The sequence below is a fragment of the Lacerta agilis genome, chromosome 3, assembly GCF_009819535.1.
Source record: "Lacerta agilis isolate rLacAgi1 chromosome 3, rLacAgi1.pri, whole genome shotgun sequence".
NCBI lineage: Eukaryota > Metazoa > Chordata > Lepidosauria > Squamata > Lacertidae > Lacerta > Lacerta agilis.
Window position 1 is genome coordinate 54,334,466 of NC_046314.1, and position 27,925 is coordinate 54,362,390.

The 27,925-nt window shown below is 41.8% G+C and overlaps 1 protein-coding gene across 1 annotated transcript; it reads left to right on the forward strand.

The window, feature by feature from the left end:
• Window positions 1-1,206: 1,206 nt before the first annotated feature.
• TRMT11 (tRNA methyltransferase 11 homolog) lies at window positions 1,207-24,245 on the forward strand. Its single transcript, XM_033143738.1, is given in 16 exon segments — window positions 1,207-1,331; window positions 4,189-4,254; window positions 6,835-6,908; window positions 7,766-7,847; window positions 7,966-8,062; window positions 9,330-9,463; window positions 10,470-10,626; window positions 11,946-12,026; window positions 12,738-12,767; window positions 12,770-12,810; window positions 12,812-12,902; window positions 14,785-14,857; window positions 16,690-16,821; window positions 18,540-18,660; window positions 23,981-24,122; window positions 24,169-24,245. Coding segments are annotated over 15 exon segments (1,419 nt in total). The 5' UTR covers window positions 1,207-1,223; the 3' UTR covers window positions 24,113-24,122; window positions 24,169-24,245.
• The last annotated feature ends 3,680 nt before the right edge of the window (window positions 24,246-27,925 follow it).

Sequence of the window (27,925 nt, forward strand, 5' to 3'; positions counted from 1 at the left end):
TCCACTTCCTTGCCTATGTGTGTGTGAGCATCCTTTCCTCTTTGTTCTGTTTTGGAGCCTTCGGGGGGCCTCCCATAGGTGGGATCTCCTCTCTCAGTACGCCGAGTTACTGGCTTGTTGCTGCTGAAGGGGTTCCGTCTCTGATAATCAGCATGAACCTCTGACCAGCTCTGCCAGCCTCTTGTCAGTTCTCCCACAGAGCTAAGATCAGTTCTTACAGCTTTAGTACTCTGCATTTTGCTTCCATGTACTGAGGCTGTGACATAACAAAAAGCAGAGCTCTGAAATTGCAGCTGTGGAGACCAAAAAACACACACATTTATTTTAGCCAATTCGTATACAGTCATACCTTGGTTTAAGAACAGCTTAGTTTATGAACAACACCAGTCTTGAAAGACCTACATTGGCTCCCAGTACGTTTCCGAGCACAATTCAAAGTGTTGGTGCTGACCTTTAAAGCCCTAAACGGCCTCGGTCCAGTATACCTGAAGGAGCGTCTCCAAGCCCATCGTTCTGCCCAGAAACTGAGGTCCAGTGCTGAGGGCCTTCTGGTGGTTCCCTCACTACCAGAAGCCAAGTTACAGGGAACCAGGCAGAGGATCTTCTCAGTAGTGGAATGCTCTCCCACCAGCTGTCACAGAAAAACAGCTACCAGACTTTTAGAAGACATCTGAAGGCAGCCCTGTTTAGGGAGGCTTTTAATGTTTAATAAATTGTTGTATTTTAATGTTCTGTTGGAAGCCGCCCAGAGTGGCTGGGGTATAAATAATACATTATTATTATTATTATTATTATTATTATTATTAACTTGGATTAAGAATGCTGCAAACCCGGAAGTAGGTGTTTTGGTTTGTGAACTTTGCCTTGGGAGCAGAACATATTCCGCTTCCTGTTGACTCTATTTGTAAATTGAGTCCCCCGCTCAATTTTAGAAAGGATTTTTATTGCAAACATCCTCACCTTAATCCCGTGGCGCAGGCTGCGGTCGCTTTCCTAGCACGTACATATATACTGTATATATATAGTTGACGGGATCTCCTTAAGGAGAAGAAAGGAAGGAGACACTTCCGGGGGGGGGGTCTCTAAGCGCTGCTGCCCCCAGTCCCGGGCTCCCTCCTCCCGCCAGCCATTCCTTCCCGGGGTTCCCTTCTTCTCCTCGTCTCCTCCCCCCGCACTCATGCACCGCCTTCTCGCCGTGATGCTGCTCTTCTTCCTCCACGCGCATGCGGGCTTCGGGAGGAGGAGGCGGCGGTGCGATGGCGCTGCCCAACGCGGGTCTTCCGCGCTACCTGCTGCTGCTGGCGCAAGAGAACCTGGAATTCCAGCTGCCGGTGAGTCCCGAGCGCGGGAGCCCCAGCGACGCTAGGAAAGCAGAGCGCGCGCGCGGAGCCGCTCCTTTTTTTCTCCCCAACCCGAGCACTAGACAAGCGAAAGAAGGAAGGAAGGAAGGAGCTGTTGACAAAATGCATTGTTTACGAACGAGCCCCGGGCTTTTCCTTCCGTGTACAAATCACACCCGAGGGCTGCTGCAAACCCCCGTTTCCTTGACATGGCAGAAGAGCCCGTTAGTTTCATTCTGGTAGCGGTGTGCCAATGAAATGTTGATTCATACATTGGATTTCTATGTACTGTATAGAAACAGATGCGTGTGCTACAGCAGTGCCGGATTTGCGTACTGTATAAACTGAAGAAGCTATAGTTTAGGGCCCCACTCTCTTGGCGGCTCCCAAAAAATTTAAAGGGGGAAAAAACTGGCTGTACTTTGAAAAAAAAAATCATATTTTGTTATGTGCAAATGGCTTTAGATACCCATTAGGTCCATAAATTACCATAGCATATATTCAACACAAAAAACAGTGACAATTTGTTGTTGACAAAGGACAGCTGGACATATACAGTAAATGGCCCCATTACCCAGTGGTGTACAGAGCCACTTTGCCGCCAAGAGCGGCAAATGTGGGGGCACCCCCCGGGGGCAGGGTGCCGCTCTGTAGCACATGTGCGTCATGATGTCACGATGCATGCGCGCTACGGAGCGCAGTCCATCTGGGCTGATGGGTGCAAGCAGCCACACGGATGGGCTGCCTCAGCCCGTCCGAGCGGCGGTTGCTCACGCCCAGCATCCAGGACGGACTGCGCACATGCGCAGTCTGTGCGGGATTCCGCACTTGCACAGTCTGTCCCGGATGCTGGGCGTGAGCGGCACCCCTTCCATGCGGCAACTTGTAAGGCTGCAGCGTGCAAGCAGAGAGTTGCTGCACGAGAAAGCCGCCGCACGGAAGTGGTGCCGGGCACCGGCTTGGGAGTCGCAGGTGGTGGCGCCGAGTGTCACCCCCCCCTCCAGGCTGGAACCGGCTGGAACTGGGGGCGTGCCGCTGTCAACGTCCCCACCTTCCTACGCCACTGCTATTACCTTTAGTAGCTTAGGGCCTCATCAAACCTAAATCTGGCCCTGTGCCACAGTAACAACCAAAAGCAATATCCCCACTGTGATGTATGTGTCTTTAAGTGTGGAATCTCATTGTGTGCACCTGAATCCTATTAGCTGGGATACAGGTATTTTAGTTGTAATCTGTTCCCCTCCCATTCATTCATTTTAGTGTTTTACTCCCTCCTCGTGGGGGATGTTGTTGCTGTGTATGATTCCTTAATAAACAATGGCTGCAGCTTAGTAAGGACTGCTTTGGCAGCATTGTTTCCTCATTGCCGAGGTCTAGGGTTTTCTCAGAGACATTACACCCACCACACATACTGTATTGGCCTGAATATAAGCATCACTCCCCCCCCCCCAATTCTGACCGTGAAAAGTTTAAGTGCGGCTTATATTCGCGACCTTACAGTATGCAGCCAGGAGCGTGGGGCAAACAGCGCCAGGAGCATGGCAAAGTGGTGCCGTCCGTCCTCTTCCTCAAGGCTGTGAAGGGAGACAGCAAGGTAGGGGAAAGGCCACAAGCAACGCAGCAAGGTTCTCTCTTCCCGCCCCAGTATGCAGCCAGGAGCAGCGAGGAAGGGAGCGGCTTATATTCGGGTATTCCCCCCCCCATCCAATTTTAAAGGTGCAGCTTATATTTGGGTGCGGCTTATATTCGAGCCAATACGGTAGATTGTGTGGGAGCGTAAATTGTTTAATTAGTCAAAGGCCTGAGAGAAGAGAAATGTTTTCCCCTAAAAATATGTAAGTAAGGCTCCCGGCGAGCCTCTCTGGGGAGAACATTCCACAAATGGGGAGCCACCACAGAAAAGGCCCGTTCTCATGTTGCCACCCTCTGGATCTTTCATGGAGGAGGCACACGAAGAAGGGCCTTGGATGAGGACTGCAGGATCTGGGTCAGTTAAGACGAGGAGAGGCGGTACTTGAGGTATGTGCGCCCATTGGTTCACAATCCGCAGATCTGATAGCCCATTTGAGCTTGAGGGAAACAGAAGAACTCATGCCTGATAGCTTAGAAAGGGAGAAGGCATATCCCACTGACACCTGCACATTGAAACATGATATGACAGGATTTGGAACTGCATCCTCTTGACAAGATGTGCTGCAGTGAATAAATTCAACAAAGAAAACTCCCTAGATGCCTGTAAGAAAGAGCGCAGAGGAATGTTTTCTAGTGGTCTTTACCGGACTAAAAAGATCAACTCCCCCAGCTTTACCTTTCACTGTTTTGTGTAAAGATAGCCTCATCAGTAGGGTGTCTCTGGTTTTTTCATAGGTTTGATTTTTAGGAGGTACCTTTTATGTACATACTGAAAATGTGAGGCTTTTATTCCAGCCAAAGCTGAGCATCTTTCTTACTGCAATCCTATTTACATTCACCTAAGAGAAAACCTATTGAACAGAATGAGCTTACTTCCAAGTAAAAATTGCATAGGATTGCCCACCTCATTGAAATTGCATGCTCTCACTTTATCTAGATTGTGTGCTGAGTGTTTATATATACCAAGTGTATATGGACACTTGATTTTTGGATGCTTTCTGTTGTATGCAGTTCTCTGTTTCTCAGAGCTGTACTCTCGTACCTGCAAACCTTGGAGTAAGTGCCACTAAGTCCCACTGAGTTTACGTAGGTGGGCTGCTAGGGAGAGAGCGCTCTCAGTGGTCAGAGTCTATGTGGAATGCTCTCCTCAGAAAGGGCTGCCTGATGACCTTCCTGTGGTCTTTAAAAATATTTGTTTTGTAATCTTTTCTCCCAGGAAATAAAGTCTCTGGTTTCCCTCTGTGGTGGACGATTCAGCAATCAACAGGAATTGAGATTAAATGTAAGTACCCGGTATTAGATTGTGAACAAGTCTGTGAATCTTCAGCTTCTGTGTGGTTTATTATTTCCCAAAAAAACTTTAGTGAAATATGTATTTTAGAGCTAAGCTTGAATCTTCGTTGCATTAATATTTAAGTTCTTTAGATAGAAACAGACCTGGAAGAGATATTGTTCTAGAACTGAATGTGGCTACATTGGCTTCATTATTAATATTAGGGTGTAGTCTTTTGCATAAAATTATCTGAAAAGTGGAATACAGAAACCAATTATTATTATTATTATTAGAAATGCTGAAAATTGCACTGCTTTGTGGACAGTGCTTTCTTTTTTTAAAAAAATATTTCTTATTAAGGATTTCTTGGTTACAAAAGTATGTGCAATGTTACATTTTCTGCAGATCAGTTTCATTTGTTGAGACATTAGTGTTACATTAGGAAGAAAAGGGGGAAAGAGGTGGAGGGGGCCATGGTGAGTAGGGGTGGGGTCAGGTGGCAATATGTCTATTCCAGTGTTTTTTCAACCTTTTTTGGGCAAAGGCACACTTGTTTCATGAAAAAAATCACGAGGCACACCACCATTAGAAAATGTTAAAAAAATTAACTCTGTGCCTATATTGACTATATATAAAGTAATTCTCTTGAATTTTTCAATTTTCCCCACGGCACACCAGGCAACATCTCGTGGCACACTAGTGTGCCGCGGAACAGTGGTTGAAAAACACTGGTCTATTCTATTTAATGTGTGTGTGGGGGGGTTGTGTCAGCGTCGCTTGTGTGGGTTCTCTTTACTATTTGCTTGTGTTCATTTGGTGGTGAGAGAGGTTGGGTTTGGCCTAGGGTGTGGTTGTTTGTTTGTGATTGGCTGTCAGACACTGGAGAGACCTGTCAGGAATAAGCATGGATCAGTGGACAGTGCCTTCTCTGGTGTGCGATATGATCTTTGCTTAGTGGGTTGTATTCAGGTTTTAAAATTCATAGTGCCATCTGCTGGAAAACTCGCTTCCTGACCCAACAGTGAAATCAAACAAAGCACATGCAGCAGCCAAGTTCATGCAACCCATAGAATGAGCTTGAGTATCATTCCACCAAGTGCAATTCTGTGCCCTAACTGTAGTTTTTACTAGGGTACTCTTGTTAGAATATCGCTGCTGCCTGTTCATTCCCACTGTGCTCCCTAGGATGCAAGGATTATGCCTCTCTATTCGTGGACCTCTGCAAAATTCTTAATCCCTTTATGGTTAGGCTATATAAGAGCCAATGAAGGAATCAATGTGTTATTTTATCTCTTTTAGCACTTGGCAATCTGTGTAAATAATAGGCCACTATAGATTTACTATTTATTTTGCAGCCAAGCAAGGATGGGTTGCAAAGCCAAACAGTAAATCTACAGTGACCCACCATTTACACCGATTTTTGTTTCAGAAGCGCTAGTGGCCTCTTTTAGTGGGGTTTTTATTTGTAAAGATACGTTTTTAGGTTTTTATTGGTTGCGTTTGTTGTAATTGGTTCTACTGTTTATATTGGGTTTGCAAGTTGTTATGGGTTACCAGTACTTACATGAGGAAGGCAACTAACAAATATGAATAATAATTTTCAGATGTGCATCAAAGGGCTTGTTCACACGCCGTGAGTCTGCTGAAGGATCTAGTACCTTGCACAATATTTTGTTACCTTGCTATTGTTGTGCTGTATAGATGATTCATTTTTCATTGGCTGCGTTTCCACATAACACTTAGCCAAACCATGGTTTAGTGTGAACTTGCAGGCTCCATATCCTGAACTTGCACTATGCTCCTCCCTGCTCTTTTTAGCTCCGTGTTGCATAGGAGCCAAACTAAAGTTTGACTTAATGTGTTGTCTAGATGTGGGATCACTCTCCCCTCCTTAACCACGATCTATAGTCAAGGTTTGTTAGGGGAAACCAAATTTCCTAAACTCAACTTTTGCTGAGTGCTGCCAGCATACCTTGCAATGGTGTCAGAGCAGAATCATCTCGTGAAGGATCACAGATTACCCAATGCACTGTGGGCATTGATACATACATCAAAGGACCTTCTATATAAGGGATGACTTGAATTCTATTCTAGGGTCCTGCTTTTTTGTAACACTGATTCAGGCCTGAAGTGACAGAGTTAAATTAACAACCAGAAGGCGCACAACCACAAACAAGGTCTAGGTGGTGATAGAACCTTATGTGTAAGAAGCCAGACATAAAATGTAGAGACTTTTAGTGCGTTCACGCAATACTGAACCCCTTTTCACAAACTGAAATGAAAGCCAAGTATTCAAAGCTGTCAGTCTTAGCTCCCCCTTTCCCCGAAGGCCACTTTCTACTTGGGCTGGACACAGATATCTGAGATGGAATGATTATTGCACTTTGTTACCTTTCTGCAGGAGAAAGTGGTAGGAGTGATGGCAACAATAAGGGAGGCAGAAGCTGGAGAGAGGTTCAAAAGAACATTGGATTAGTTGGCATGCTTGTCTGTCAATTCCGTGACAGCTGAAGAACACACGTTTTTAGCTTTCCTCTTGTAGTCCATTTGTCTGCTCCCTATTGATATTTTCTCTTTCTTTCTTTGCAGTCTCCATTTTGGATTCTTAGCATGCCTTCAGAAGAGATGGCAAGAGGACTGATGAAGCGAACAGTGTGTGCAAAGTAAGGGCTATGCTTTTAGAAAAAAGAAACCGCCTGCGTGCTAAGTTTCCATCTAAGTTTTGCCATCTCATTCTTCTGTTATTTGGGATGTAGCTCTGGTTCTGTGCTGAAGCAGAAATTGTTTCTGGAGCTTTAACTGTTGAAAAGCCAATTTGCTGTGCAAGCTAAGAGACCAAATATAAGGACTATGGTTTGTTTTTTTTTGGTGTGTGGCAACATTTTGTTCAGTTATCATATTTTTTGCACCATAAGATGCACTTTTTCCCTCCTAAAAAGTAAGGGAAAATCTCTGTGCGTCTTATGGTGCGAAGGCTCCCTGTCAAGCAAGCCGCCCCTTCCCTGCTCCATGAAGCATCTCCTCTTCCTCCGCCGCGTTCAGTGAGAAGCGGGGGGTGGCGGAGGGATGCTGCTGGTTCTTCCCCGCCAACCCCGTGCGCTGGTAGCGAGCAGGGGGAGGAGGAAGATCAGCCTGGTAGCGATGCTGTAGTGGTGCTACCGGGCTCCCCCTGCCTCCACCACCCCCCTTCGCCGGACTGGTCCCTCCACTGCCGCTGCCTCTTCCGCTCCACCTCCAGCGCCCCTCCAGCCTTTTAGAGGCGGAAAAACCAGGGGGAAAATTGTTTTCCTCCTCTAAAAACGAGGTGTGCCCTGGGTTCGGTGCGCCCTATGGAGCGAAAAATACGGTACTATGCATATGTCCCATTGAAATGTTTTCAGTAGAACTCGAAAGTAAATCATGAAAGTAAAATTGTGGAGTTCATGAGCATGTTGAATCAGAAGATTTATAAGTGAACTAGGAAAAGTATTTATGGATATTTTCCCCCTTAGCTGAATGTAACCTATTACAATACTTTCAGATCTATATTTGAACTGTGGGGACATGGGAAATCTGCAGAAGAACTGTACTCTTCACTGAAGAACTATCCAGCAGAGAAAATGGTTTGTATAAGAGAAGCTGGTTTGGATTTTGTTCTGTCTTTTGGCACCTGTTTACACAGTTGTACCCAATAGTGCATTGCTGCTTGTTCTAAACAAATCTTGTTTTGCTTTCTTTTAGGCCCCATTTTTACAGTCCAATCTAACTTACAAAATACAGGTTCACACTTTTAACAAAACACTAACACAAGAAGAGAAGATTCAGAAGATAGATGTAAGTAGACTGTAATTCCTTGAAATCATTTCTTATATTTGTGCTCTTCCTTAATAATGAGTAGTGATAGTGAGCAATACAGAGAGGTCATGTTAATTCCATTCTGGAATGCTGACTACATATGGGCTTCCAGTTCAAGGAACAGCCTTTTCCGCTCTTCAAGTCATCAAGGGAGGCCTGGTTGGCCCCATCTCTCATCTTTTTCAGAAATAAGTTTATCTTAGGTCAGAGAATAGAGCTTGGTCAGTAGAGATGTCTATGGAGTAGCCTCTGCAGAAAAGTCAACCACCATCATTCTTCACTTCTTGCTGTTCTTAAACAAATAGTGATAAATATGTGCTAGCAGAAGTGCTTCCATTAGCTCAAAGCAAGGCACCTCCTTTTTGTCAGTCCCACCCTACTAACTGAAGCCAGATCCCATGGTGTTACCAGCTTCTACTCCAGCCCTCAGAAGTTTTGGTCAGGAGGCACACATGCATTGGAATTGGTGAAAATCAGGTGCAGTTCCACTAGTGCTTCCACTAGTGCAAAGTCAACCATTGGCTTTTATTAAGTGGGTGGCTTTCCTCTTGGCTGCAGTTTTTTTCTGTTATATATGATGTGATTTTAAGAATTGTAAATATCATGCTTTTGATTTTCACACCTTCTTTGGTAACTTGCTGGAAGGGCACCTGTCAGGAAACCGCCCTCGCTGCAGGGGGAAACGATCCCGGGGTGGTTGCAGTACAGGGAACCCCCATCTCCTTTGAGCAGTTCGTCATCCTCCTCCAATGGGGGAAGCGACCGCTCTTCCAGCGGGGAGGGGAGATGGGACAGGAAGTTGGAGCAGGGCTGTGGCAGGGATGGAGAGCCTCTGCACCAAGCGGATAGAGGAGAGAAGAACCCTTTCTGTCACCCCGTTTTTGCAGGGAGGAAGGACGTAGAGGGGGGAGGAGGGGTTTCAGATCCCGCGCCTTTTATGCTGACAAAGAACCGGAAACGGACATTCCCGGACTCTGCAGAGGGATGAGCTGGACGTCTTTATTTTAGCTCCACTGTAAATATCTGCACAATAAAGAACTTAGTGTTTAGAAGTTCTGCGTTTGGCTGATTTCTCATGGGCAACCACTGAACCACCTTACAGCACCATATATGTATTTAAAACTATAATCTGAATACTTTTAGTAATTATTCGGGTTTAGTAAGCCAGTACTCATTTTATGTTTCAGTAATAGTTACTTACCGTATATTTATGTGCTTCTCTCCCTCCCTCTCCCCCCTCCTTAATACAGTCTTTAGAATTTTACCATTTGAAGGAAAAGTAAATTTAAAGAAACCAAATCATATATTTTGGCTTCTGGAAGATTACGGAATGGATCCAAACAATATCCCAGAACAGCCCCTTGATTTATATTTTGGGAGATGGGTGAGTAGAGTCATTTTATTAATAATTAAAGAATTGTTACAGCATGAAAGAGACATGATAACTGAGAATAAGTTGATAGTGGGGCATGATTTCTTCATATTTTGATCATGGGTCTTTTTAATACCATAAGCAGGTGGTAGGCAAAGTCAGACTGGGACTTACTCAAAGATCTGAATGATATGAAGTAGATCAGCAAGGATTTCTAACTCCCAATTGTTTTAACCATGGCAGCAACAAATGAGTCTCCCCCCCCCCCTGCAAATTATACTACCAAATATAAGCTGATTGTGGGGCAAGCTTAAATAGGAGTGTATTTTTGTGTGGAAGGACTGCAAGCTCAGTTCAGATAACACAAAACAAATTCCTAGGCTTTCATAATTATTTGTACCTAGTTCCTGTCAGTGGATCTTAGGGTTCTTTGGCGGGCGGGGGGGGGGGGAGTGGCGGAATCCAAAGAGATCCCACCTGAAATCTGCCATCCCAGTTATCAGCATCTTTGATGACATATTAATACTTCTGACACATATTTTTCATTTACGGCAACTAATAGCAGTGATGGGCAGATGTCCAACTTAATCAGCTGTCTTGCAAATAAAGGTTGAACTATGTGACTTTGCCTCATCCAATAGTCAGTTCTTACGTTTTTAAACAGTTGCTCTAGCTCATCAGTTAAGACATAGGTGGCCATACTGGGCTGGGGCTGGTGGGAGGTGGGATCCAGCGAGCATCTGGAGAGTCACAGCCACCTGCCCCAGGTTAAGAGATGCTGGCATGCTTTGGAAATTTAGACCTATTGACTGAACTCTAGGATTCTAGGCTATTGTTTTGTTTTTTTAAAGTTAGTTTGGACAAGGAAAGGCTATTAGAGTGCTAGTCACGTCAGTGTTTTATGAGCTGGCATAGCAGATGTGTTTGTCCTTTAGAAAGCACAATTAACAGTACAGTCTGAGTATTTTGAGTAGTTATTTGTAACCAAAGTTTCTCTTCTATCTCCACCTTGCCACAGATTGCCGATGGACAAAGGGACCTTATTGAATCATACAGTGTTAAAAGGAGACATTTTATTGGGAACACAAGCATGGATGCCTGCTTGGCTTTTCTTATGGCAAACCACGGGAGGGTGAAACCAAATGATGTTGTTTTTGATCCATTTGTGGGAACAGGTATTTTTTCCTCCTCCAGTGGGAAAAAATTAATTTGTATGCAGCCCACACCATGTGTAAAGTTGCTTGTCAAATTTGTATCTGTTAAGTTATCTCCCTGGGTTATATCTTTTCTCTTGTTTTTCTTAAGTGTACCTCATCCATGACAACACTGGTTCCATATTACTGTTTGTGGTCTGTCCTTATCCTGTGACAGTTCATGTGAGCAATCTCTGATGTTGAAGGAACAATAGAGCCCTTTGTTACCCTCAGTTGCCTGCTTAGGGAGTGGTACTCTTAATACATCTACTTCGGTTCTAAGAAGTGGTGCGTTGGAAGTCAAGGAGCAGAGAGTGAATGTTCAACAGAGCTTTCTCTGGAGACTGGGAGTGTCCAGGCTAATACTCGGTAGCACATATAGGAATAAACACTGCAATCATGTTTCCAGGTTTTAGGTAGGAAATACTCCTTTACATTCTGTAGGCTTGATAGAGAACATGTTTTCTTCTTTTGATTACCTTTTTCTGATATACCAGTAGGTGGCGAGTTTATCCCATTTATATTCTTCGTTTAGAACAGGGGTAGGCAACCAATCGCCTTCTCAATCTGGCCCGCGGATGGTCCGGGAATCCGTGTGTTTTTACATGAGTAGAATGTGTGCTTTTATTTAAAATGCATCTCTGGGTTATTTGTGGGGCATAGGAATTCGTTCATCCCCCCCCCCCCCAAAAAAATATAGTATGGTCCACCGCATGGTCTGAGGGACGGTGGACCTGCCCACGGCTGAAAAAGGTTGCTGACTCCTGGTTTAGAAGCAGCTCTGTGAAATGTCTTAATGTGGAATTAAATATTATATATATATATGTGTGTGTGTGTGTGTGTGTGTATATATCAATCATCAAGACAAGATCAACCACAAGTAGTAATGAGCTAAGTTTCACATAAAGGGAGTTTAAAAGCAGTTGCATTAATATGAGAAGAGAACGCTTTCTGGCAGAAGACACCTGAAGTTCAAGGAATTGAAGGCGAATGGTGCTGTATCAAGTTTGGGGCTGATGTCAATTATGAGATTTTATTTACCGGTAGGTTCAGAAATAGGCTCTTGCCTTTGTCCTTATTGCCGGCAATGCTTCACACCCTTCTTAAATAATATGTGTGTGAAACAGTTGTGTATGCCAGGCAACATATGGCATTGAGGGGCGATATTTGTTTTGGCACACATCTATTTGCTTTTCTGCTGTATTTCTGCAATATAATATACATGTATCAAATACCTTTTGCTGTTGTATTCCCAAATAGTTGCATTGTCAGCACCAAGTGGTATTTTCTTTGTTTTGCAGGTGGACTTCTTATCGCTTCAGCACACTTTGGAGCATATGTATGTGGGACAGATATAGATTATAACACCGTACATGGACTGGGTATGTTGCTTTCAGTTCTTAGCAGCAAAATATAATGATGTGGTTTATTACACAAGTTTAGCAACTGCTTGATCTTGGAAAAGAATCAGAGATCTTCCTGTTCAATCTTGGTCAGAGAGAGGCACATTCACTTAACCTACCCTCTGCACCTCCACCTATGGCGCTCCTGGGCATAGTGGATCAAGGGCAATAGGCAAGTTGACTGCAGAAAGGATTTTTTTAATGGAACTGCAATGGATGATGCAAATGAGAGTGCAAGTTTCTTAGGGATTGCTTTGATTCATGTTTATGTCAGGTACCGCAGAGAAAGGGATGGATGGATGAGTTCCAGTTTTTCATGTTGCCGCATTCAAAGAAGGAAGATCACTTCTACCTTTGCCAATGTTTGTTTGAAGTTCCAAAGCCACTTGATAAATACAGCTGCAGGCTCTAAGGGGTTAATGGCATCCAAACTATGTCCATGACATTTACTTCCTTTTCTTACACTATTAGAATAACTTTTTAAGTTTCTTGGACTTTACTATGGATGATGCGGGATGTGTTCAGTAGCTGTGCTTGTTATAGATTTAAAATTGGAAGTGTTTGCCAGAGATACCTTATGTGTGCGGATGTGAAATAAATTGTGGCAGGAATCTAAGGCCACAGGATAATCATTTGAATCCGATATGGCATGAAATTGAGCTGGCGTTATTTACTCCCCACTGCTCCCAGGCAAAGCTAGCAGGAAGAACCAGAAGTGGAGAGACCTGACGAAAATATCAGAGCGAACCTCCGTCAGTATGGCTTTGGAGAAACACTACCTTGACATATTAGTTTCTGATGCATCAAAAGCCATATGGAGGAAGGGGGTGAAGTTTGATGCAGTAATTACAGACCGTAAGTTATTGCATAGCCTAAAATACGCATGATTCATAAATGCAGTCTGTAGTGATAATGAAAACATCTCCAAGCTTGTCATACAGTTTGCTCTTCCAAAGTGAAATGCTAGAGCAGTAACATCCAGACTGAATGAAATTTGCTGACTGTTTGCAAGGGAGGTAGTGTGAGCCAATTGCCCCTCAGTTCATGCATCTTTTATTTTATGAAAAATGAAGTCTTGCAGGAGCAGTTCCCGGTAACTTGGGACTAGTAGTGCTAAAATAGCTTTCTTTCCTGAGAGTAAGCATATTGCAGTTTCCCCTGATTGCATCTCAACCTCATAATAGATATAAACATGCTTCTGTGTAGCCTTAAATGCAAATCTCATGCTGGCATCTAGTCCTTGTATATTGAAGCAGGGAACTTTCAAGACTCCACTCTTCGATCTCCTACTTTTGAATACACAGCCTTTACAAGGCAATGCTTGTAGGTGTTGGAAATATTTGGGAAGCAGAGAAATGTTCTTCAGATGCAGAACTGAAATTAACTCCATAATGTTAATTGCAAGTCAGTGTGAATTAAAACACCCCTCTCTAATTAGTGACTACGAAAATATTCCCCAAGTGTTCTTTGGAAAGCCTTAAGCAGCTTTTAAGACTGTGACTAATGTTCAGCTAGCACTTTGACACCATGCAGTTATATCTGAACATGGAATATATAATATCTGAAGCTTATTACTAAGAAAATATGTACAAAGTTTCTAAATTTTACAGTTTCCACGTTCAAGTACGAAAGGCCTTTATTTTCTTAATAAAACAATGCACTGGCTATGGATAGAGAAAAACATACTAATAGCTTAGAAAATGCATGGATGGTTTTCCAACTGTAGTGATCTGTTAAAAATACACATTTTAATCATTGCATCAAGAGTAAGTTAAAGAGCCATTGGCTACAGCTGCTGAAGTGTTATAATTAATTTGATGTAAAATCAATCTAATAATCAATTTTATAATTTCTTAATAAGCACAACTTATTAAGATTTACTAAAAGAAAGAAAAAGCATCAAATTTATGCTATACATCTAATGAGGGTGAATAAATTATGATAATTATTTTATTTGTATCTTAGTTTGCCAGATCATTTGAGCTGCCCGAAGCTCAAACACAATGATGAAATATGAATGGCAAGCAATATATCACATACAACAGTCTGAAAAACAAAGAAAGAAACCAAGTACCAACAGTGAGATAAAGACGACTATAGTCTGCTGAAAAAATTGAAAAGAAATAAAAAGGCTACTGGGTGGTGTTGGTGCATTGCCTATCTAGAAGCCAAGCAGATTTTCTGGGACAGACTTCCATGCTACTACAGTGGTACCTCGGGTTGCGGACACGATCCGTTCCGGGGTACCATTTGCACCCCGAAAAGTCCACAACCCGAGCGGCAATATCGCACATGTGCGGAAGTGCAATACTGCGCTTCTGTGCATGCGCAACCTGCGCAGAATGCGCGACGAAACCCGGAAGTAAACACTTCTGGGTTTGCCGCGTTCGCAACCCGCGCCGTTCATAACGCGCAGCGAACGCAACACGAGGTACGACTGTATAGAGAAAGCTGCCTCTCTCCTATCACCATCAGCTGTGTCTCTGATGGCTGCAAGATGTGGAGATTCGCCTATTCCTGAGTGGATGCGCCTATTCGTGTGTGGAGGAGGCATGGAGGGCTTTAAAAAGTGTCTTGAATTGGGCTGAAATGAATCTGAAACCTCTATAGTTAGCATAGTTTCAGGCTCCAGGGATCAGGCTTTGTCTTGAATGCTCACTGTTGCCTTCAGCCCCAGCTAGAGTTTCTGAACAGGTTGTATTGATGCATACGTGTCGTACATTCTTGATCTGTGCAGCTCCGTACGGCATACGAGAAGCCACCAGAAGAACCGGTTCGCAGAAGGAAATGGCAAAGATGGCAGAAAGAGGGAGGTAGATGGTGGGTTGAGAATGCAGATGTCCGAATAGAAAAACAGCTGTGGCTTCAGAAGCATTTTTGCATTTTGCTAAACATTCCAGCCTTCTGCCAAACCAGCGACAAATCCGACAGGGCTGTTTTAATTACGTTGCTTCTATGTACGTAGCAACCACTCTGTCACTGTGTCTCTCATGCTTTTAAAACACTGGGATTAGGAATCTGACTACTACATGTTTCCATATGGAAAATGGGGAGCCTCTTTCATCCTGATTTTGACATCGGAGTCTGGCACCTAGTGTGCATCTTGATGCAGTTACACAGTAGCCGGTAGGAAAACTGGTGGGGAAAAGTTGTTCAGTAATGTCAGCGGAGGTTTCCTTCTGAATCTTAACCCCATGCCTCGCCACTATGACGTGGTAGCTTTTAGGACTTGGGATAGCAGGTAGCAACCTTTTTAGTGCATGAAATCCCAAATATTTTAGTCTGTCTTTATTGTTGTGATGGGTACTTCATTATATTCCATTATTTTTGTACGTTGCTTTAGGGCATGGGTAGGCAAACTAAGGCCCAGGGGCCGGATCCGGCCCAATCGCCTTCTCAATCCAGCCCGCGGACGGTCCGGGAATCAGCGTGTTTTTACATGAGTGGAATGTGTCCTTTTATTTAAAATGCATGTCTAGGTTATTTGTGGGGCCTGTATGGTATTTTTTACATGATTACAGTGGTACCTCTAGATGCGAATGGGATCTGTTCCAGAGCCCTGTTCGCATCCTGAGCAGTCCACAACCTGCAGCGCTGCTTCTGTGCACGCGTGGGTTGCGATTCGGCGCATCTGCACATGCGCATGACGTCATTTGATGCGTCTGCGCATGCGCGACCAGCCGAACCCAGAAGTAATCAGTTCCGTTACTTCCGGGTTCAGCCTGTTCGTAACCCGTGCCGTTCGCAACCCACAGCGAACGCAACACGAGGCACGACTGTATAATGTGTGCTTTTATTTAAAATGCATCTAGGGTTTATTTGTGGGGCATAGGAATTCATTCATTTCCCTCCCAAAAAAATAGAGTTCGGCCCCCCACAAGGTCTGAGGGACAGTGGACGGGCCCCCTGCTGAAAAAGTTTGCTGACCCCTGCTTTAGGACTCCTTCGGGCTGTGTGAAGCGATAAATATAATTAATTAACTAAACCAATACAACGTTCAGTAAGTTATGAGGACAGTGCCTGCTGCCAAATCAGGGTTTGCCACGGTCCATTTCTATATTTCACATTATAATCTGCATCCTACTATGATAGTGCGTTGCATTAAAACTTGGACAGAAAGGCAGTTTCCTGAAATTGAAACAAAGTGGTACTGTATTGTCATTTCTCAACACAGCCTTAATTTTAATATGCACTGCCTCTTCCCTTTCCACCATGCAGCCACCCACACATACAGCTATGTTGCCTTTAGCTTACTTTTGACTCAGTTTGAACCTGTGGGAATTTGTCAGGCTTCAGCTCTGATAATCCCTGATTTCTGGGACATGTTCCCCATCCCTGCTTTCACTATATTTTGTTTTTTCCCTCCAGAACCGCTGTCTGTTTTACCCACAGTAATAATTTTATATGAAGTTCTGGTGCAATCCTGGTTTCTTTCTGTGGCCAGCCGTAAATCTAGGTCATATTTCAATGTTGCTGTTTTTTTAACCTTAACAAAAGTGGGAGACAGACCTGACATACTTGTGACGGATGCTATATGCTAGGTTCTGTTCTTATTGTGAAATCGGCATGCTGTGTTTAAATAATACAAAATAACAACGAAGGTGCTACCAATTAGTTATTTTTTTTTCAAAATTTTACCCAGCGCAGAAAATCACATCTCAATTTCTTCCAATTATCATCTGAGTGACATCCTTTTCGACCTGTTAAAATTTGCAGCTGAATACTTGGTACTTGGAGGAAGATTGGTCTACTGGCTTCCTGTGTATAAACCAGAGTATGTATATATATTCAGATCCACTGAATGTCTTTAATACGTTACATGGTAACTTCTGCAGACTTTAAGGATGAGGATGGTCTAGGGCAGGCATAGGGAACCTTCGGCTCTCCAGATGTTTTGGCCTACAACTCCCATGATCCCTAGCTAACAGGACCAGTGGTCAGGGATGATGGGAATTGTAGTCCGAAACATCTGGAGAGCCGAAGGTTCCCTATGCCTGGTCTAGGGGAACCCTGGGGCAGACTTAGCCCTAAGTGAGCACCTTCCCTCGGTCCCATCAGCACCAGAGGCATGGCTGTTGGTGACATGAGAGAGCGCCGAGGGCCTTTTCAGTGGCTGCTGCCATACTGTGGAATTCCTTCCCAGGAGAGGTGAGCTTGGCTCGCTCCTTGTTATCTTTCCACCAGCAGGCTAAGACCTTCCTATTCTGACAGCCCTCTGAAAACCAGGTGTAGATGATATTGGCCACTGAACTGCTATCAGGGCAATTACTATCTTAATGCTGGCTTTAGATACATTTTGTTTTTATTTTGACCTTTGCTTTTAACTAGTTTGTTTTCATTACGTTGAATTTTGTAAGAATGTTTTAAACATGTTGTGAGCCTCCTTGAGTCCCAATGTGGGAGAAAGGTGGGATTTAAAGACATCAAACAAACAAACAAACAAACAAACAAACAAATAGTGTCTGCAGGGTACCATAACATTTCTAAAAATAATACATGGTAAATGCATAAGCTAGTTTAGCATGTAGCATTTATCTCCCATTAGCTCCAGCCAGCATGACCAGTTATCATGGAGTTACGATCCAACATCTGGAGGGCCCCAGGTTAGGAAAGGGTGTCCTAGACAGTGGTTGGGAAGCAGTAAGAATGGGGTCATTCTAAATTAACTCTGTTGACAACATGGAATTATAGAATGATCGCATTGGATGGGATCCCAAGAGTCATCTAGTCCAACCCCTGCAAATGCAGGAATCGCAACACATGGTTCCCCATTCAATTATAAACCATTCTGGACCCTGCTTAGCTTTGCAAAGGTGCTAGCAGCTTTACTGCTGCACTGTATACTAGCTAGCATCAGAACGAGTGACAAACATTTGTACTGCATATTACTGTAGTGATTGCTCTTGAATTGAGGATATATTGGTGACTGCTAAGGAATTTAGGTGTGGCTAGATTTAATTGCAGATGAAATAATTTCTGGTGATCATTTTTTGGGGGTGGGGGTAGTTTGGTAAGGAATTTACTGACCAAGCAGTCTGCCTTTTATCTCATTTGTATCCTGCCTTTCCTCCAAAGAGCTCAGGATGGCAGTAGTATATTTGCTGGATGTAGAGCTGAAAAGCAGCTAAGCATTGTATAAAGGACAGTTCTTATTGGAATGCTTGCTGGCAGACATCTTTTCATAATCTCTTTAAAAACGGTTTGGGTGCTGAAGCGCAAGAGAAACCCACATGAAACGTCCTTTTCCTGTTTGCAGCCAAACTTTCACCTGCATCCTGTCTTTTGTTTTGTTCTCTCTTTGTGCTACACATGTGGTTGTGGATTCTGAAAGCAATTAGCAAACATTGTTTCTGGGGAATTTAATAAGGCCGTGAACCATGTGGAAGTGTACAGTCTAACTCAGTTTGAATCAGCCCTCTGGCTGTTCTGTTTCAGATTCACTTATTACAGCTCCTAAGCTCTTGTAGCCCTTTGTCTGTTTATTTCTTCCAGATATACAGAAGAGATTATACCCCGACACCCATGCCTGAAACTTATTAGCAACTGTGAACAGACGCTTTCCAGCCACACGTCGAGACACCTGATAACCATGGAAAAAGTGAAAGATTTTGAGGTAATTGTTTTGATGGCTTTCTCGCAAAATAGCAGTTGTCAGATTCGGAACAGGTTTTTCTACTGTAGAAACGGAGGGAATTCACCGTGCCAGACTCAGTGTGCCGTAAAGCGCTTTTATAAGTTGGTTTTAGAAGGTTTGTGAAAGAGTCATAAATGTCAAAACAGGAAGCCAAAGTACTTGTTGCGTTGATGCACATGGGCGGCAGTGACTGAAGGGCACTTTTCTTACTTGTATGTGTACGTTAAGTAAACTTGTTAATACAGAGGCAGGGGTATTTCTTGTTCCATTTTTATTATTTTGGTTTTGAGGTGCTGCCCAGTTAGGACTGAAGTAACGAGAACGGTTAATTTTGCTCTTTCTATTAATATCATGTTGCAGGATGTAGTTGCAAGCCCCACTGGAATCGGTAAAACTTGTGTATAGAAATATTTTTATAAATACCTGCTAGGGGTGTAGAAGAGAGTGACACACCTTATTCTGTGTACGTTGTTTTTAACATTGTGTTTTCATTGTTGTAACCCGCCCTGGAACCTTAGGGTCAGAGCAGGTAATCAATCATCATCATTATCATATGCAGAAAACCATTTGCATGTGTGTTACTTGGCTCTAAGTTCCCAAAAAGGACCTGCTGTTTAGTCAATATGCATAACTGCTAAGGCTATGTATTTTTCTGTTCCCCTCACCTTGAAGGCAGCAAGCCCAGTTTAAAAGAAATATATATATATATATATCTGAGCATTACTTTGCAATGCAGCATAAGGATATAAATGTTGTCTTCTTCTAAAAGGAGCACAGTTTTCAAGCATTTTTTTGTCAAAGGTGAACAACAGCTTCCAGTACATTCCTAGCTGGATTTTTAAAGTTCAGTTAGGAGGATATTCCTGCATTTCGTCTGGATTTTAGCCCTACATTCCTTGGAGCCTCCGTTCTCCCCTCAACAACTTTTACTATCTTTTGGGGTTGTCTAAATGCAGCATTAAGATAGGGCTTTGTACATGGTAAAGGGTCTGATTATCAGCTTTGAAGTTCCCTTTTAAAACAAATAAATAATAATAATAGACCTCTTAAAAAGTGACAAAAATTTATCAGGATAATAATAATAATAATAATAATAATAATAATAATGACCTCAGTAAACACAAATGGAGAAGAATATAAGTTTATCAGTAGGAATCCTCGGAGGTAGACTCTTCCTCTGACAGCAGCTCCCAGAAGATGATGCATCCACTACCTGGTCCATGCCAGATGTATTTGCATTCCCAAAACGCCACATCTCCTCCCTCTGCTGCTAGACACCCAATGATTGGTCCACATCCCAGATACATTGGGCCCCATTGACGAAAATATTATTTAGATTTAGATCAGTATTTTATTACATTTTTAGCAACAAGCCGTTATTCAATTTCCCTGGGAGGGAAAAAAAAGATCTTACAACCATTTACTTTCATATTGATCATTAACCCAAAAAATTAAAATCATGCATACTGAAAGAGAAATAAAATACAAATGAACACAATGAACAAATAGATACTTTCTGTGGCTGTGTTCATAAAGTACAAACGGAAAACCCTAATCGGAAATTTCACTTGCACATTCTTTTCTAGATCTGTTAAGATTTGAATGCTTTTTTCTAGAGCTATTGCAATTGATTTTGCAGTTCTGAACATGTCTTACCCGTTTAGTCAGTAAATGCATTAATTTCTCACGGCTGGCATTCCTTCTAAACTTTAACAAAGAATTGCCTTGCAGTCTCATATGTGATTCACACCCTGTGAAGAGATATGCCAGCTTCTACACCACTATTAAATTACACAAACCCATAGTAATACTTCAAGAAAAGTTCCCTATATGTCCAGTGTTGTCTGCCTTAAAGAAGCACATTTAACAGAACGCGAATTATATGATGGAGCATCAGCTGTTTCCAACTTTTTCTGGAAATAAGTAGCCTCCCTCTAAATAAACTACCACACTGCTCAGATATCAAGTAAAAATGCATCCTTGCTGTGTTCTGTTTGTGACTGAGATTTTACCTGGTAGTTGACCATCAGTTCTTACCTTCGCCAGCACATAAATTCCTAATGCAGTTAAGAGTTTTTATTAAGAGATTTGTGCACTCTGAGATGTATGCATGTTCAGTTGCAGATGATGTGATGATTTTTTTTTTAAAATGGAAAGATAAAACCATGCATTATCTTTTTTGCCTTCTTTATCCAACTTTTATACATGGAAATATCTGGTTTTTATACGTGGAAATGCCACTATACCATGGTAGGGACAACAAGAACAGAATCCTAAAACTCACACTCCAAAACTTTCTCATTCTAGCACAGTAGCAGTAAAAAAAAACCAAAAAAAAAAAACCCCCAAAGGACTTTTTAGATGGTCCTCTGCCAGATCACGAGAAGCTGTATTTGGAAGGGAAAATATTGCAACAAATGCACAGGGGTCTGTTTGACGATGGCCAAAGCATGGCATATTTAGCAGTAAACTATTTACCTATACTGTTAGTGGAATGACTTCTGCCTTTGCTTCGTTTTATGGGCCATTCCCAGTCCTTGCTGAACATAGTGCAGAGATTAATATTCCTCGCTTTCCCACGGTCAGAAATTGCACTGAACTCAGCAGACAAACTCCTAGCACACTGAGCATAAGGAATGAGTATTGCTGTCTTAACTTACTGCTTATATGAAAACTATGATACCACGGAAACAGTTTCCATATATTTATGCACACATACCTATCCCGATTATGCACTTCTGAACTGAGCAGGCTCCCTGTGACTTTGTCCTAGTGTAGTACTTGGTGAACGCAATGCTAAGGTTACTGAGGAGGTATTACACCACTGCACCAGCTAGTTTCATCTTGGGCTGTGAATACAATTTTGAAAGAGATTGTTTTAAAAAGCAGACTGGTTCCTTATTTCACTTGAAAATTGTATCTGTGATGATTGATCAAATTCTGAGATCTCAGCACAGCTCAGCACAAGAGAGCCTGCTATTAGGGCAGCAAACACATAATTTCCCTTGAGAATGTTTGACTGGCAGGTTGAGTTTCCTTTATACTCTGCATTCTCTCAAGGATTTACCCACATAATCTTTTTTCTGCTGACTCTAACCTCTCTCAACATATGAGTTGTTTCAGAAATCAGACTCAGAAGCATGTGGGATGTAGTGCCTGGAATGATGTGAGCGTTTGCAGATTTTATTCCCTTAAGTGAAATTTGTGTTTGTCTGCAGTTTAAGCTCAGGAATAATTAAAGAAGGAAACATTTAAAAATTTAAAGGAATAAAACTGATTTATTACTACTATAACTCATGAAATGAATGCAATGTGCATACACACCTGACTAGCGCACTGTAAATATTTATTTACCGGTAAATACGAACCTTTATTTTTCACATCAATAACCTATTCTAAGCACTTGTATTTGAATATACATACTGGGAAAAACATGAAAACTGAGATAGATGGTGAAAAACTGGCTTTTTGTATGTTTTTTTTTCTTCTGTTTTGTTTTAATAGATTTGCGTTTCACTATTCAGTCTGTCTTTAAAAAAAACCCACTTTGCATTGCTTTGAGCAAATAAACCTGTGTAACTGCAACAGTACATCTTTTAGAGGTACATATATGTATCCAAAATTCTGGTAAAATTAAATAAATAGAAATCATTGCCAAATTCTTCATATTTTTTTTAAAAAAGCAACAGGTTTTTTTTTTTAAAAAAAACAAAAACAAAGCTAGGTTCTAAACTGCTCTTTTCAAGGCATTTTGTTTTAATCTTCGAGTTTGCTGAAGAGCAAAAAACAAAGGATAAAGAGGCAAACACTACTGGGCTTTCCCCATTAACTCCCCAGTCCGCTGTAGCCCTTGAGTATAAAACCCACGTATGTTAAGTTTTAGTGCATAGACATAAAACTACAGTGTTGGTAAGACTGTTGTACTAGGACCTCAGAGACCAGGGTTCAAATCCCCAGTCCACTGAGTGGCAGACCTTGAGCCTGCTACTGCCTCTCAGCCTAACCTACCTCACAAGGTTCTTGTGGGCATTAAATGAGGTTGGGGAAGAACCATATACACTATTACAATGAGCTCCTTGGAGAAGAGTTGGAATATAAAGGCAATAAATAAACAAAGCAGTTCTGTTTATGCAGATTGTAACTAGTTATGGAGTGTGTTTCATCAAAATCCAGCAACATTTTTCGACCAGAACTAAAATTAATGGCTACATTTGGACACAGCAATGAATTGCCGTTAATCTTTATAGTTCATTGAAATACACCAGGTTAATAAGCCATGGTTTGAAGTTGGCTTGTTTCAGTAAACCAGGGTAGTCTGTGTGGTGTTCTCCAGACGTTGTCGAAAGGATTGTAAATCTACCATGCTCAAGAGTAAATTGATTTATTCAAGAGTATGTATGTTGGAAGCCCTTGCCTACTGATAAAGTTGAAAGACTGGAACATAACTTGGCACTTGAGCTTTCTAAAGGTAAGGTAATGCCACTGAACAAGATGAGTGGTGGATCACTGCAGTCTTTCCAAACTGCACATAAACAAATAACATTCCTAGTTTTTTGGTCAGGGAGGTAAACTGGTGGGCTTAAAAGGACCCGAGGCTTAATTTGCCATGATGAACAGAATACAGTTGAAGACCCAGACGTGTTGCAGGAAGAAGTCACATAGCTAGACTAATCAAGGAGGATGGGAGTGGAATAAGATTCAAACCTTCAAAATCTCAGTCTAAAATAACCTGATGATAGCATAGTGTCTGAGCGACTGGGCTGGGTTTGAATCTACGGTAGTCTCTGTTGTGAACTCATTAGGTGGCTTTAGGCGAGCATTATTAGCAGGCTACATCACATGCAATATATGGTATATAATGCTGAGCTACCTGCATGATTTTTGCAAGGATTGCTGAGATAATATATGTGAAACATTTGAACCACCCAAAAGAGCAAAAGGATGTTGATGATGATTCCCATATCTGATGACTAAAGTATCCCACGGATTCACAGAAAATGCATGGCAAAGCTGTCATTGTGCCTTTACAACAACAGATTTTGTGCCTGATCCAATTACAGGTGTGTTTGACTACAGCATGGGCTGGAGACTTTTGCAAAACTTGTGACAGTGCTTGATAATATAATGGCACACATTCCATTCAAAATTATTGTTTGCCGTTACAGCAGTTCCTAGGACCAAGCTACAAGCTTGTTTTTAATAGTTCCTTTGAGATCTTGTAGATAAATTCTGAAGAAAATTGTTGAGTCACACTGATGCAATATATACTGTATGTCTAAACAATGTATTTTAACACCAGGATGAAGACCGTGATTCTCACATATTGGACAGCCAGTACCTGCCATACAAAAGCCACAATAGCTTTCGTGAGAAATATTTCAGTGGAGTGACAAAGAGGATTGCCAAGGAAGAAAAAGACAGCCAAAAATAATTATATATATATATATATATATATATATATATATATATATATATATATATGAATGAGACTAAAGCAAAGAACGCACATCTGGACCTCAACATTATATGGATACTTCAGAGAACAAATACTGTTTTGAATTTTTAAAAAACTCAAAGCAAAAACCACAACATAAGTTAAGAACAGTTCTTTTTCATTAACTTTGTTTATACCAAATTATTGCACAAGGTTTTTTGACCCTTATTTAATTTATTTTTGTACTTAAAGTTCAAATGATAATTGACTACATTTTTTATCACAATTTTTTTAACCCATTACCTCCAGAAAAAAACTAGTTTTGTTTGGCTTCTTAAACTGTGAAAATCTGGAAGTCTTAAATAGACATAATACAATGTTTAAGATTTTTTATTATTATTAGGAAGATTGATTTTTATTTGTATTCTTTTTTGTATTTGATATGCAATAAAGTCAGTAAGAATTGTTGTGCATTTTAAAAATTGTGTTGCATACAGCAGCAGTTTATCATTTCTTATCAACATTTCTGGGACCATAAACCTGCTCCCTCCCTGCACCCAGATCTAGGATCCAGAGACTATTAAACCTTTTCAATCCATTATGCATCTGAAGCTCATCTGTCTACTTTTGCATTTGGAATCGGAAGCTGATAAATTAGTAAGTATATATGCGCCCAATGGATGCTTACTAATGGCTCCTCAAATCTGGAATAAGGAATCCATAACAACATCTTACTTTTGAAAACCATGAAACCTGTGTTCTGCTTTTTGTGCCTATCTCCCCATGGGATATTGGAAAAATACAATATTTCCAGTTTCCTTTACATCACTGTCATTTAAATTTAGTGGCTCATAACAATTCTGTATTGTTCTATGTATTGCAGGGCCCCATGCAAGTTTATTGCTATATAGGTCAGTGCACATTCATGTGAGTTCGCTGGCTTCATTCAGCGTCATGATGGTCAACAAAACGGCAAGATTTTGCTTTTCAGTGGAAATCATCTGATACTCACAATTTATGGTGTCTGGAAAGCATTAAACATTGTGTTAGCGACTTTTTATGTATTCAACACTCAATCTAACCTTAGTGCAAGCCAGTTGCCCTTAGTTGCCAAACATGGAATAAGATTCTCAGGCAGCGGTGATGCGATCAGATAAGAATAAGTTCTGGCACTGATGAAAATTTAAGCCACACATTATTATTTCACTTTAAATTTATATACCACTTCATCCGAGCTTTTACAGTATTATATCAATGCTGGGTACCTATGACTCTCTGGACTCTCTCTCTTTTTTTTTACAGTTTTGGCTGTAAGACAAGAAGTTATGCACAATACAGAGAACATAGATATTTGGTCTCTGTATCATTCATTACAGATGTACAGAGTCTCCTCTGCCTGCCAGAAACTAGTTACTTGTATAAGAGTTTATGTCTTCTAGCTGAATTGGCTCCAGCCTGCATTATAAATATTTACTCTTGTTTCTAACCATTTTCCATGTCTCACTAGGTGCTAGCTGTACCTTTTATGTTATCACAGTTTGAAAATCCCATTTCCGATTGTAACTTGCTTATGCATAACTTAATCATCACCGCCTTTTGTAGAAAATGCTGTCTGGCAACTGGAAAAGCTACCACCACCTGGGCTATGTTCGTTTAGGGGCAGCTGTAATGTGGTTTTCATGGCCGTGGGGAGTTATAACCTTAATTTCTGACTTGAGAAAAGGATAAATTAACGTAATATAATCAGTACTAAGGATACTAGGCAGAAGATCCATTTCCACTGTTGCAGAGTAACCCCCAAGGCATAGCACTGATATCAAATAATAAGTAAGTATTTTGGCAATACAATTAATATTTTAACTTGGGATTTTTTGAGGTAAGGTGGACAATGGAATGAACGATGTGTTTGTCTCCTAGTGCTAATATGTGGCGGACTTTTCAGGGAAGGAAGAATAAGTTGGCATGAGAGGAATGGAAGGTAGGGTTGCTGGCTCTGCCTCCTTTTAGTTTATCGTTTGCTTCTCTTAAACAGGACATAATAGATATGTCACATTTATACCACTTCTAAAATCATAGCTTCCCCCATGACAGCTACAATCCCTTCACCCTTAGCAACTACATTTCCCAGGAGTCTTTGGGGCAGGGAAAGCCATGTGCAAAGCATGGTGTTGGTGTAACCAAAATAAGATCCCCCATACAGTAAACATATCTGAAGGCAGCCATCAGCAGTGATGGAGAGAGAGAAGATATTAGAATCACAGATTAATAAGGTTTTAGTGGCACTCTTAAAACAAAGCAATAAGGTGGACTCCCTTGAGAGGCTTTTCCAAAACAGCAGGGCCACTGCAGAGAAAGCATTGCCTTGGGCAGTGGTAGATTTATTTATTTATTTTGCTCAAAAATAAAGTGGCTGAATCAGGGCCTCTCTTCTTCATATCCTTGCAAGTTCTCTGTGACCTCTTGCCTCCACGAGAGATGGATAGATTCTTTCCCTTGCCAGAAACTGGTCAATTGCAGCAGCCTCCTAGCCAAACTGACTCCAGCCTGTGTTAAATTCCAGCCTCTTACCCCTGGCGGAGACGCTCTGTTCAGAAGCCTGCTCTGAAATCATTGTCTTTGACAGTTCTTTGGGGTGCTTTGAAGATTTTTCCAGTGTTTTAAAAATATTGTTTTTGGACCACTTTTTTTTTTCTTTTCTTACTGTTCTTTTATTGCTGCAGTATGAAAGGAAAGGAAAGAAATTTGGCCCTCTTGTTGCAGAGAACGACAAATATTAGTAAGGTTTTTTTGCCCTCTTATCAAAAGAGCAAGGTATGTCCAATTTCTGTCAAGCTTTTTAAAAAATCTTATCTGGTAAAACCATTAGTTTGTAGTTGCTTTGAGACTTCAATCCCTTCCTCATCTCTAGCCACTAGGGATGAAGAACTAACATTTTTAGGTTGACGAGGCCACTCTTCCAAGAGTCCACGTTCTGTTCACTGGACTCTTACTTTTCCAAGATTGAGCTTTGGGGGTGTGTGTCTGAAAAGTCTACAAAGCATGGTGCTGCAGTCCCACCATTTTGTGTGTCCTGTTAATGGTGTCTTGGCTCAAGAGGTTCTATTTTGCCATAGCTAACCAGGGCAAATGGAACTTTTAAGTTTCCCACTGAAAATCCTGTTTTGACATGGACAAGGGAGTGTAAGACAATACAGGGAGTGTTCTTTCCTAACTGCTAAAGCGGCAATAGATTTGAGACTGTGGATGCCAACCCCTCTTCAGGTTTCCAATCCAATCAAAGCTGCAGTGTGTTGCTATTGACATGGCCACAGAGAGCCATGGTATGCTGCAAGTCCAAATGCCTTGCTCGCCATCTCTTCTGAGACACACCTGGGTCTACTGCCAACCTAGCAGTTTGAAAGCACACCAGCGCAAGTAGATAAATAGGTATCGCTGTGACGGGAAGGTAAACGGTGTTTCTGTGCGCTCTGGTTTCCGTCACATTGTTCTATTGCACCAGAAGGTGTATAGTCATGCTGGTCACATGACCCAGAAAGCTATCTAGACAAACGCCGGCTCCCTCGGCCTGAAAGCGAGATGAGCGCCGCAACCCCATAGTCGTCTTTGACTGGACCTAATTGTCATGGGTCCTTTACCTTTTACCTTTTTTACCTACCCACACATGCCAAAAGTGAGGGTAAAGAGGTTCTTCTTCAGCACACCACAGAAAGTACACATGGAAGGTGTTAGACACACCTCTGTGGGGAGACAATTGCTTGACATAGGGGGCCGCCCATGAAAATGAAGAGTTGGGGAAACTATTCAAGTTAT